The 13,138-nt window shown below is 49.6% G+C and overlaps 1 protein-coding gene across 1 annotated transcript in view; it reads left to right on the top strand.

Moving 5' to 3' along the window:
* Positions 1-13,138, top strand: part of LRRC75A (leucine rich repeat containing 75A) — a 64,679-nt gene that overhangs the window by 22,028 nt on the left and 29,513 nt on the right. Inside the window, exon 2 of the mRNA XM_032129596.1 lies at positions 946-1,074. Coding sequence (XP_031985487.1) covers positions 946-1,074 — 129 coding nt within the window. The remainder of the gene's footprint in view (positions 1-945; positions 1,075-13,138) is intronic.

The following is a 13,138-nucleotide window of genomic DNA, read 5'->3' as shown; positions in this document are numbered from 1 at the left end:
CCTGTCTGAAATCACAGAGCATCAACACCTACAAGCAATGCGCTTTCCCGTGGGTTTTTTGGGGCTGGAGTATCTCTGAGCTCAGCACAAGCTTTAATTTATTGCAATTGATTTAATTTATTTATTGGCTTGTGTTTGCCACAAGGAAAATCTTTGAGCCGGGTGCCACCAGCTCCACGGGAAGTAAAAAGAGTTCAAAAAGAAAGAAAAAGAGTGTTTGGGTATTCTAGACACAAATTTGGATTTATTTGAGGTAAAAGGAGTACACTGAATATAACCCTTCCCCTCTCTATTCATACAGTGATGAGTTTGCTGCCAAAATCCCTCAAATTATTATGTCTAAGAATTACAAAGCATAGAAAGCAGCTTTGGAGGGGACCTCGGGACGTCTGGCCCATCCCTAGGGCAGGATCAGCTCCATCTGAACTGCTCCTGACACCACCTTGTCCAGTCCCCACTGGCAGAGCTTCCACCCCTTCCCAGTCAGTCTAATCCAGCATTTTGCTTTTCCCCCCACTCCAATCCATCCTCCTGCTGCAGTTTTAGGCTCGTTCTTCCCTCCCTGTGCCCCAGAGCACACCCATGCTGCACTTATTCTCCAGTTGCAGTTTTATGTGGTGTTCCCTGGGGTCATCTTGGATTTTATCCTGTTGCAAGGGTGTCGTGAACTCAGTGGGTTGATGAGGGTGATCCTGCAGCCCTGAAGCCTCTTTGCTGGGCAGCTGAAGGCCAGGAGTGCAACTTCCCTCAAGGTGACCCAAGGTGTCCCTTCCTTCTCTCTATCACCAAAACTGAGGGAAAAACAAAAACTCTCCAACACCATTTTTAGTGGGAGCTGCTGGGGATCGTTTTTCCCCTTGGCTCCTCCGCCAGTGAGAGCTGATTTTAAGATCTGCTGGCTTTTACATCCCAGCTAACCTTGCTCCTTTGTCCTGTTCCCTGCAGGATTTAGGGATGGAGTCGACCTCTCTGGATGATGTCCTCTATCGATACGCCAGCTTCCGAAACCTGGTGGATCCCATCACTCACGACCTGATCATCAGCCTGGCAAGATACATCCACTGCCCCAAACCAGTAGGTGCCACGGTCTCCTCACGCTCTGGGATTGAGCTGGCTTGGGAAACTGGGAATGTGGAGCTTCTCCTTGAGTGCCAGGCAAAATTCCTCCCAGTTTTTGGTGGGTTTGGACCAAGAGGATTTTGCAGCTGAACAAGTGATATTTGCTAATATTGGTACTCCTTTTGGCTTGTGTGTGGCATTTTTAAGCTCTTCCTGGCAAGGGATCATCCATGGGTGGATGCCTGGACCCGCAGGCATCACTCTCCTGTATTTGCTGCTCATATCAGGTCTTTAATTTCCTGTGAGAGTGTCTGAAGGGATGGAGTCATTCACTGCTGCTTCTTGTGGATGTTTTACTCAGTTATAGCCTCCACCAGTGTTTAAAAAAGAAGGAAATTGCTTTTTTTTTGGAAGCATTTACAGATTTCTTTCATGTCACGAGGCGAAGCCCCAAAGGTGCTGCTCGGGCTGTGTGTCTTCCTGGGCTGTGGTGTGAGTCTGACTCTGAAGGGCCTCATAAAACTCTGTGCACTCAGTAAAATGTGGTGGGAAGGGTGGAGTGGCTGCAGCAGCGTGCAGGGGACAGCAGGGGCCCACATCTCATCTCCAGACACCAAGGATGGCTGTCCCATGTCCTACAGTGTGACATCAAGATGGAGACACCCCCCTGTGCTGTGCAGGGATAGCCATAGATCCCATTTCCTGTGGAGAGTAAGATCTTTTCCTTCCTCCTCCCCCATGAGCTGGGAAAGTGGAGAAACCTCTCGTGCCGGGCGCATTTCCAGGCGGAGAGGCCCCGTTCCCCTGCTGAGGTTGCCCTTTGCCAGAGCACTGTGACTAAGCTGGTTTCTCCTCCTGAGGGTGAGCCATGGCCAAGGAGAGCTCTGTATTCCCTATAAAAACACCCCGAGGCCACTCCTGAGTGTGGAGCTGCTCCACTGCCAAGCTCTGTCTCTCCCTTGTCCCCCTGCAGGTTTCTTTTGCCACCAAAGGCTGTGGAGGAGGCAGAGCCAGGGTAAGCAGAGAGATGCAAAGTCCTCATTCCTCTGCTCAGCCCTGGCAGGCACATCTGGTGACAGTTCTGGGCTCCTCAGGACAAGAAGAGCTCCTGGAATGGGGCCAGAGTGGGGGGGACACAGAGGATGAAGGGCCTTGAGCATCTCTGACAAGGAAAGGCTGAGGGAGCTGGGGCTGTTCAGCCTGGAGAGGAGATGCTGAGAGGGGACCTCATCCCTGCCTGTCCCTGTCTGCAGGGACACAGCAATGGGACAAGAGGGATAGGCAGGAACTGATGCCCAGGAAGCTCCACCTGAAATTGAGGAAGAATTTCTTCCCTGGGCAGGTGAGAGCTGGAACAGAGACCAGAGAGGGTGTGGAGCCTCCTTTCCCTGGAGATACCCCAGAGCTGTCTGGACACAATCCTGAGCCATGTGCTGTGGGATGACCCTGCTGGAGCAGGAAATTTGGGCCTTCCAGCCTGACCATTGTGGGATTCTGTGGTGGCAAAACCCCAAATAAATCAGCCTGTGCAGCACTGAGGCTCTTACTCTGCATGAGATGATTTTTGGATGTCCTTGGTGCTCCCCCCATCCTTTGCACAGCTCAAAGCACCACACCAGGCATGGATGGATGGATGGATGGATGGATGGGTGTTGCCTTGGAGAGGGAAGCAGGATTGTGCAGGTGACAGAGAACAACTCCAGCAGCAGCAGCAGGGTTGTGCTGCAGCTCCTCATTGGTGGCTTTGCCTTGCTCAGGTTTGGGTGCCACCGGCTGTGCTTTAAACCCTTATTTTTTTTGGCAGCTGAGTGAAAATTAATTTCATCCCAGTGTTTCGTGGTGGTTTCCTGAGATACTGATGTTCTCTAAGTCCCCAGAAACTTTCATGCTTTAGTCACCAGTGGTATTTTCCAGTTTCCAGCCCTCTCTTCCCCCAGACCTATTTCACTTTGACAGAGCCTTGGCACGATGTGTGAGAACAGGAGAATGCTCAGGGCCAGGAGTGCTGCAGAAATGTTGGCTTTTGCTCTGCATCCTGTGGCACAAATATACATAAATACATAGGCTGAGGCAGCTGGGAGCTTGTCCTTATCCATCCAGAGGTGGATGGGCCTGACCTGGACCCTGGTCCCTGTTAACCTTCTCTTTTAAATATATCCCTGCTCAGGGTTATGGGGTCTTGCTTCCCTCCTCCCTCCTGGAGAGGCTTTCCTGACTCTCTGTACATTGCTTTTTTCACTCAGCTTCTATTTATACCACCCTCAGCTTAAAGGTGACCCCTTGGTCTCTCCTCTGAGCTAAAATAAAAATTGAATCGTTTTTCCAAGCCCTGGGTAAACACGGCCTGATCTGTATGGCCAGGAAAGAGTTGGCCTGGGCTCTCCAGTGTGGCTGGGGCATTCAGGGGATGCTTATTCCAGCCAGCAAATCCAAACCAGCAGCAAGGCAAGAACTGTAACTTGTGCTGGAGGAGGCTGGAGTGCTGTGAAAGAGGAATTTGGGATGTGGAAATCATTGGGGGTGAGTTTTGTTTGGTGGTGTATGGCTGGATTGCATCTCCCAGGCCCTGCTGAGATCCCAGCCTGTCCCAAGTGCTGGGGTGCAAAAGGAGCCAAGGAAAAGCTCTTTCCCAGATAATTTGAAGTCAGGGGTTGGATTTGGTCCCATCCCTGCTTATGAATGTGTGTGATGCAGTTCAAGCAAACCTTGGTGCTTGAGTGCAACTCTTGTCAACCTTTGGCCTCCTGAGGCCTCGGGAGGGGCAGATTTGCTGTTCAGGAAACTCAGATTGTGCAGGAAGTTTTCCAGCAAGGAAAGGGGGTGATCAAAGACATCTGAACAGGTGTTTTCTCTCCCATGGCCAGTCTTTTATCCTTCTGCCTCTCTTCAGTGCCAGCCTCATGGAAAAGGTTCCTTAGAGAGCAGCTCAGCTCCAAAGCCACTTCCCAAAACCCAGTGCCAGGGTAAGGAATCAGTGGGTGCTGCTGGTGCCCTCAGCCCTCAGGATGACGTCTGCCTGTCCCCATGGCCAGGAAAAGGGGACAAAATACCCCAGCAGAGCCACGTGGTGTGGGATGGAGCAGCCAGGACACCCCAAATCTCCTGCAGCTTCTCCGGTTTCCAGCAGGAAGGAGCTGAAAACACAAACTCTGCGTAAGAAGCAAAGGGCCCCCGTGAAAAATTCACAGCTCTCTGTGCCAGAAGGGATATCTGGCCTTGAACTCTTGGAAAATTAAAGCAATTCCCTTTTTTCCACAGAGCAAAGCCACGTGTGTGGATGACTGATGGCTGTGATAGGGAGTGAGTCAGGCTTCCCTCCAGCATGAGGACTCCTTGGGTTTGGGATAAGCTCTGGGGGAATGGGGAGCCTTGGGCAAGGCTGGTTTGGGGCTCATGACCTTGTGCTGTTTCACTGCATCCCCTAGGATGTACCTGGAAGCTCCTCCAAGCCCTGAAGGCTGCCCAGAGTGAGATTTTGGCTTTGCTGATCCCCATCCTGCTGCTTTCTGCCAAGGAAGGCTTTCCTGCCAGGGAAAGGCTGGCACAGCAACTTAGCAAAGCCCCATCCCAAAATCCAGCTTGGCCTGGCCATTCTCCTCCTGGTGCCTGCACCTCTTGGGCAGCAGCTCCTCCAGGACATCAGGTGGAAGATGTGATCCTGTTTTAACACAGGAGGGTGGATTTGGGTAAATAGCTCAGCTTGGAAGCTGTGTGCAACAGGGAACATCATCCTCACCTTCCCCACTGAAATTCAAGATACAGGGGGGCAGGGAGAGTTTTTAAAAGCTCTTTTAAGCAGCTGGAGAGTGGAAGCAAAGTGGATTTTGCCCTGGGTGGATGGAAGGTCTGTTTTCCTGTGTTATTTGAGCAATTTTTGTCTTTTCCTGCCTGAGCTCTAAATTGATCAAGTTTGCAGGATGGCTTTGATGCCATGAATTGTCACCCATGAAAACAAGAAAGCATGGAAAGGAAAAGTGGGTATTGTGACCTGGATTGAATAATCCATTTCTAACCCTCCTTCAGCCCTGTGGGATGAGGACTTAACTTGCAAATGATACTGAGATTTTTATGCCCTGCATTTTGAAAATGTGTTATTTCTGTCGGAGCTAAAATGAGCATTTTTCTTCTTATTTACTATCCCTCTGTGCTGTGCCATGTGGCTAAAACTGTATTAATAGCCTCAGTTTGTGCAGGATGAAGATAATCAGGGCACCACAACCACCATCTCAGGGCCTTCATCCCCAAACCAAACCCATAATACAGCTCCTCTGCCACATGTGTTATTATTTGAGCTGGAATTCAAATTATCATTCCACATTCCTGACATCAAATTTGTTTTTCATCAATATGAGCTGAAATGATGGGTATGAAGTGGTGACAGTTTGAGGGACGCTCCAGCACAGGGTGATCTTGTCAACCCCAGTGAGATTTTTACCTCTCCCTTTTCCTCTGAGGTGTGCAAGGAAAATCCCACCCAGCTCTCAGATTCCAAAGTGCTCCGAGAACACTGAGTATTATTTGCTTTCTGCTTTAAGAAACATCATAAAAGGAGCTGATGTATGACCAAAACCCCTCTGAACCCCCAAATATATGATATAAAAGCAAAGGGGACGATGAGGATTCAACTTAATTCTGTATTAATGGCTCGCTCTGGTTTTGCTGGTCTTGCTCCAAGTGTGACAATCCCTCTTTGTGGGTATTAAGGACATCTGCAATATGTGGAGATGTCCTGGAGTAGGGAAAAAGGCTGGAAAGCTCAGACCCCACAGAGGGCAGTGAGTTCTTTGCAGATTTGATGTTGTGCTCTCTGCTCTGCAAAAAACAGTGATGTTCCTTCCCTGAAGCTTTTGTGTGAGAGCTGAAGCTGAGCTGAGTGCCTGGGAAATGGGGGCAAATTGCACTTTGCAGGGGTTTTAAGCATTAAATCTAAAAAGGAATAATGGCAAGGTCTGGATGGGCTGTGATGGTTCCACGACTGGGAACTCGCTGTTTTTTTGTGTGAAATGGGACCTGAGCCCTGCCTGATCCAAGCCCTGTGGGATGCAAGGAGGCCCCTGGATCCTTGTCCCTCCCAGCCTGAGGAATGTGCTCCCAGCATCCCAATTTCCACATGAAATTGGAAATGTGACCAGTTAATCACACTCTGATTATAAAATCCTTTCGGTTGGAAAAGTCTGAAGCTCATCAAGTCCAACCCTTAACAAGCCCAGCATGGCCAAGGTGACTTTTATCAAACTTTTCATCATTTTGGGTTGCTTAAGCCCAAAATCTCACTGCCAGCTGGCAGAATTGCCAGGCCCCTTTTTTTCTCAGCTCCCATAATACCAGGACGACCTTTCCCAACCATCTGCAAAGCCCTGGAAATGCCACAGGGTGGATTTTTATCGGCTTGGAGATGGATTTTTGCAGTGCCTCCCAAATGTCAGGTGCGAGGGATGTGCTCAGCTGCCCATCTTTCTTCCCCCAGAGCATCCTGGTGACAGCAGTTGTAGGTGATGGGTATCATCACATGGGTTGGATGATGAAATGATTAAAAAGAGGATTTAAAAAAAGTGGAAAAGATATTTCAGTTACCTGTGGGTGAGGCTATAGTTCCCCAGTTTAACTTTGAGTCTTTCCTCAGGACCTTTTCACTTTTCCATCTCCGAGTGTCCCCAAGGGAAGTGACAGATGAAGAACCAGCCACCTCATTAAACAGTACCAACACATTTTATTGATGTTTTCTGCTGGTAATTGGCGCTTGAGTTCAGCTCATTTAGGTTTTAATCAGAACATCATTTCCCTCCGAGGAAGGGAGGGGATTGAGTCCCTGCCCCTGGCAGGAGGGTGATTTATTTACATGGTGGGGAGCTGTCCTGGGGGGTGGCTGGAGGGGAGAGCTGGCACTTGGAGGGGGGTTTTGAGATCTATTTCTAGCCCAGCTCACAGCTGTGGGAACACCGAGCAGGAAAATGTTCTGCTGGCAGTGTGGATTGGCAGAAATAAGCAGCTTAATAAGGAAACTTTGAGGGGTTTCATGGTGTCCTCTCTGTTGCTAAACCTCTGCTGGTGGGTGAGGAATTGATTGTGGCCACATCTGAACTGGTTCAGGCAGCAAAGGCTGCTCACTATCTGCCCAGGAGGGTGAGAGAAGCTTTAATAAATATTATGACCCAATCTGAGCACTTTTGGGGCTACAGTCAACTGGTTTTTCAACCCTGACCACTGAAAGCTGGCAGTGCTCAGGGTACATTTTGATTCTGCTGCTCTCCTGCAGCATTTGGGGAAGGGATGGAGCTGGTGCCATGTTCCAGAGGCTCTGCCCCAAATCCTGCCTTTGCCCCATGCCATGGGCTTGAAGAAAAATCCAAAACCCCCCCAAATTTCAGCTTCTTTGCTGGGTCAGGCTTTGCAGGAGGGTTCCTGGTGCTGCAGGATAAGCTGAAAGCAGCGAGGATAAACCACTGGGACTTCCAGCAGCCCTTTCCTGGCTGCTCCCTGCAGCCCTGAGTGAGGAATGAAGAGCACTGTCAGCATTTCCCAGCCGGGAGAAGCAAAGCCTGGATTTGGGAAGGGCTGTGCACAACGCTGCACTCCAAACACCTCTGGAGCTTGGAAGCACTCCCATTTTTAGGGCTAATCCTGGAACTGGAAGAGCTCCTGGCATTTACCCTGTCTGCAGCATCACAGCTGCCTTGCCAGGTTATTTCTTGGAGCAAGGAAAAGTTTGTCCCTTTGCTGCTGAGCTCCAAGCTTTCCTTGGCTGCTCCCAGCACAGTCACCTTGCTGGGACAGCTCTGCAGCCCTTGGTTTGGCTGTGCCACAGGTCTGAGGTGCTTTCACCCAGATTTGGGGTGGCTCGGGACCCTGTGGGGCGCTGATGAAGCCAGAGGAACCCCTCTGGTTCACCCCACGGGTGCCCTCCTTTCCCTGGGGATCACCAGGGGAGTGCTCCTTCCAGAGGAAGGAAGGATTTGAAGAAAAATAAGAAATAAATAAAAGCCAAGAGCTGAGTTTTTGTAAATAGGGAAGGTGCCAGGAGGTTTTCCAGCGATTGCTCTTCCTCGGTGGCAGGGACTGTGATTCCTGGCCAAAGCCCAGCAAGTGATTATCTCGAGTTTGGGGTATTTGGGGATTTGGGTAAGAGCTTTATCCCACCCTTCCCATCTTCAAAGAGTTTTGCAGTCATTGGGTAATTTGCTAAATCCTGCTGCTTTCTCTGTCACTTTCCTTTTTCTCCTTGCCATCCGTCTTTCCAGGAAATCCCCAGCACTGCTCAGGGGTCTGCATCCCTAGTTTCCCATCTGCTTGGAGCACTTGGAAGTGACCCCACTCCCTCCAGCCTCATCTCATCCCGGAGCTGCTGCTGGGAGAGCTTGGATACACTCGACTGCTGCTTCCTTAGCTCTTTTTTCCTTAAAAACATTAGGAAAATCCCCAGTTCTGCTGTGCCTGCGAGGGCCCCGCGGTGGTTAACGAGCTGGAGATGAGCGCTGTGCCCTTTCCCTGGGATTCACATTTGCAGGGAACAACAGGGACTGGATGTGAGGGGGTTCTGCCACCCCTCCCCAGGCTCCCAGGGCTGAGAACACCCAGGGAATGATAAAAATATCCCAGGGATGCTCCAGCAGCGATGAGGGACTGGACTGGCCTGTGCTTCCCGTGGGATCCGATGTGCTGCGGCTGATCCAGGCTGGGAAAGTCTCTCCATGATGTCCCAAATGTGGGACATAAATAACCCAATAATCCACATCTGGTTTCACCCTGGGAGCAGAGAGGGGACAGAGGAGGGTGAGTGGTGCCTGCATTCAGCAGCAGAGGCAGGTGCTGGGCTCACACCTGCGCTTCCAAGGGGGATTTTCCTGGAGAAATGTCAGTTTTCCTCTGAAATTCATCCTCCCTGTGCCATCCATCGAGTGGCTTTGAGCACTCTGATTCCAGCAGCAGCACCTCGGGGGTTTTTCTCTTGGCTGTAATGATTAACCTGTTGTTTGCTGAGATGTTTCCAGAGCGATGAGGGGCCCTCCTGGATTTTTAGCTGCTCCCTTTGTTTTCTGGCAGCTCTATCAGCAGGATACCGATGGATTTGGCATTAAAATGCTGCTCCAGTGACCTTTCCAGTGGCATCTGAGTGGCCTTCCCATAATGGCTTTGTTTGTAGCACTCAGGTGGCTCCAATTTCTCAGGAGTGGGGATGCTCCATGGCCTCCTCCCCACATCTCAGTCAGGATTTTGAGGCCTCACAGCGCCAGGAAATGCAGCACACACCTCCCTGCCATTCCCCACACTGCTCCCATTCCTCCTTTTCTGTGGAAGCTGAGCTGGGTACCCTCCAACAGCTCTTAGGGAAGATTTTTTTTTTTTTTTTTCAATTTCCCTTTATCTTCCACGTTCCCCTCTGGGCTGTCCATCACCTCGGATTTTATTGCCTGCTCTAATTGCTTCTCTGAAGTCCAAGTGCAATATTACTCCGGGATCCGTTGGAATAACTTCCTGAGCTGCTGCAATCCCGTTCATCTCCTATTTCTGCCTCTCTTGATAAGCCCTATTGTACATTGCTTTTCATTTTGGTGTGTCAACACCAAGGTTGAGGCTCTGCACTTTGGCCTTTCAGCAAAGCAGGTTGGGGAGTGCTGCCTGCAGCGGGAAAAATGTGCAAAAATTGGGTTTTATTCCATTCCTTTGTTTCTACAGATTTTGCCTTTCAGTGTTCTGCCACTGCTGCAGCTCCATCAGCTCCTAATTTGGGCTAATTCAGGGTTTAATTGTCTTTGGTGCTTTGTGGTTGTCCTAAGTGAGCACTCAGTGCTGGTGGGATGCCCATGGGTTTGTGGGGTCAGAGCTGGACCAGTCTGGCTGGAATTTTTAAGAGTTGAAGAGCAACAAATCCTTTCCTGAGGGCAAAAGAATGACCCTGGCTGGTGCTCAGTCCATCTTGGGGAGGTGACCACCCACTCCCATCTCTGCAGCCAGGGTGAGCTGTGACAATCCCACTCATTTGGGGTTTCCAGCTTTGGTAGATTTGCCTGGAATCAGAGGATTTGGGGTTATTTTGAATCACGAAGTTAAAACATGCTCAGTGTTGGGTTAATTGGATGAAAGCCAAGGACCAAGGAGTTAACGGGACCTTCTGGAGATGGGCCAGGCAGGTCCCCTCAACCAGGTCCTCCCTGGTTGTCCCTGCAGGCCCCTCCTGCCCACAAGTGGAGCCCACTCCCATTTTGCACCAGTTGCTGCCTTTCCCCCTCATTGAGTTTTATGCTGCTGTCAAGCAGGACTCCACAAAATGTTCATTTTCCCCTGGCACGGAGCCCCTGCCATCTGCTCCAGGCCACCTTCAGCTGCCAGCGTGTCAGGCTGCTCCAAAAAGGTGGTGAAGGGCCAGAAGTGCTGCTCAAGGTCTGTATTCTCACCCTGGTTTGCAGCTAATTACAGCCACAACCTTTAATTATTCTTAGGCAAAAGCATTTTCAGTGTGGGGGCACCGACCTGATCTCTGTCAGTGTGGGCACAGGGTTTGGAATCTGGAATTCCACGGGATGGTTTTGTAGCTGGCTTTGGGGTTTGCCAGCTGATGGGGTAAGTTTTCTGATCAGCACCTCCCAAATGCTCCTTCCTGTGCTAAAAGGTTGCTGCTGGATGGGAAATTTTGTGGGATTTCTAATAAGGTATTATCAAACTCTGATTTTTCCTTGGTAGAAGATTGGTTTAAAAAGCCTTAAAAAAACCCCCTTTTTCTTTAGCTTTTATTTATGTTACTTCAGACTTTTACCTCTTTTTCCTCTTCTACCTTCTTGAAGAAGGAATTTTTGGTGGTAAAACCTCTATCCAAGCAACACAGAAGGAAAAGAGTGAGGTTTCCACTATGAACAACATTCCCTATCCAAACATCTGGAGCTGTTTGCTGGCTTTGCATTGTTTCTGTGCAGCTTTTCTGTCTTTTATTTTTGTTTCTGTGCATCTTTTCACATTCTCTCAGCAGGACATCCCACAAACCACTAGCATTTCCTAATATTTAGAGTAGTTTGATAGGAAAACCCCCCTGCATTCAGGGATGTAGGACCTGATTTGATGCTGGGCTCTGACTGTGTGGAAGCCCTGTGGATCCACAGAGATCATTGCAAAATACAACAAAAAAACCCCCTCATTCTTATTAAAAGGGTTTTCATTAACGTGGTTCCATTCCTCCTCTAATTGGAATTAAACCAGACAGGATTTATTTTCAAAAGGATTTCTGCTCTGTGCTACGGGGCGGTCAAATTGATCAGCCTAAAGCCACGTTGGCACTTGATTTGGGATTTATTTTTGGGATCTGTCGCTCCACTGTGCCAACATCTGCTTCCCTTTGGGCATCACCCCACCTCCTCTCTTCCCAGAGGAGCCTGAAAGGAGGGAAGGGGAATTGCAACACCCTCGTGGGGATATTTTAAGGACGCCTCCCTGGAGAGCTCTTCCAGGGGCATTTTTCATGCCTTGCCCAAGGAACTCAGCCATGCAGGAGGAGGGATTTGGGATTTGGGGTGCACACCTCGCTGCGGCTGCAGGTAGGAAGAGTCACCAATCCCTGCATTCACCTCCTGGCTGATGGGATGTTTTGACCTTTGGGGAATGGTGGATTGAAATCTTTTCCTACCTCCTGATCTCCCAGGATTTGCTGGAGAAAACTCCATTGGGGCTTCCAAAGGCAAATCTGGGACTGGCTGCAGCACAGATGTCTGCAAGCAACAATAGGCTGAGCTGAGCCCCACGCTGTGAAAGCAAAGGGGGGAGGGAGGAAGAAGAAGAAAGGGAAGGGAAAAAGCAAAGCAGAAAATCATTAGAGATGACTTCAGCCCCTCGTGGCAACATCAAAAGGGAAGAGTCGTAAATTCGGATCCCATTAAACACCGGGGGGAGCAGGAAAAGCTGTTTTGGGGCCACAGCTGCAGGTTTGGGGTGGGCAGAGCTCTGTCCTGGGTTTGTGGCGTACACTGGGGGTGGCTGACATGGCTTTGACTCCCTGATTCCCTGAGATCAGGGGATCCCAGGAGTGTTTGGAGTCTCCATTGCCACTTTAAGGATCTCACAGGGTGTGAATCCCTCTCACATGGGTTCATTTTCACGTTTCCTCTCCGTTTTGCTGTCATCCTTTCCAAAGCCCAAGGTCTGTCCCTACTCCAGCACGAGTCCCTGGGGATTTGCTCTCTTTGCCTCCCACTAATTTGGGATAACTGATTGGATACACATTAAAGCCATTGAGGATTTTCTCTCCTGGGGCTTCCCAGGGCATGTCTCACTGGTTTATGCATTTGTTTAACTGGATAATAATTCCATTTATCATTGTGAACATGGGGGTTTTTTTTGTCTTTCAGCTGTTTGAGGTTTTTTGCTTAATAACGCAAACTATTATCCCATTGTCCTAGCTGATCATCCGAGACAAAAAAAAACCCCAAGGATGAGGATTTGGAAGGAAATCTCTCATTGTCTTTATTTTTCAGGTGTGAAATAGGTCCTGTTTTAAGGTTCATTGTCTGCTGAACTGTATGGAAAGCAAAAAATCTTGGCTGAGGGGTGCAGGGAATGGTGTTCCCAGGATGAGTGTGCTTTGTGCCTGGACAGAGCTTCTCGTGCCTCACAGCTGCAAATCCTGCGGCATGCAGAAAGGGATGTTGCAAGTTTGGAAAGTCTTCTAAAAGAACCACAAAAAGGGGGGGGGGGGGGGGGGGGGGGGGGGGTGTTTGAAAAAACCAACTCAATTTTTAATTTTCTCGTGTGTTAAGACTTGCAGGACAGCACTTTTTTTTTTTTTTAAAGATCGATTGTGAGTGACAGAAAAGTGGGAACTGTGTTACAACACCAAGAAAAATGCTGTTGCTTCCTCGCAGCCTCCAGACAATGGTTAATTGTTCTAATTTGGGTCGCTCCCCTGCTGGGCTGCGGCAGGAATTCTTCACACGGGCTCTTTAATCATTAACGTTGGCCTCTTTTCCACGGGGTTTGGCCCCGGTGCAGCCCCCCAGGGCTCTGCCCATCCCCAGGGGTTCTGCTGCCGGAGGAGAAGCGGGGGAGATGAATTTTTTAATGAACAAATTAATTTGCTGTAACATCTTTATCACCAGGT

Source organism: Corvus moneduloides, chromosome 20, assembly GCF_009650955.1.
Source record: "Corvus moneduloides isolate bCorMon1 chromosome 20, bCorMon1.pri, whole genome shotgun sequence".
NCBI lineage: Eukaryota > Metazoa > Chordata > Aves > Passeriformes > Corvidae > Corvus > Corvus moneduloides.
Note: the sequence above shows the minus strand (reverse complement) of the source record. Positions and strands in the feature narration are given on the sequence as shown.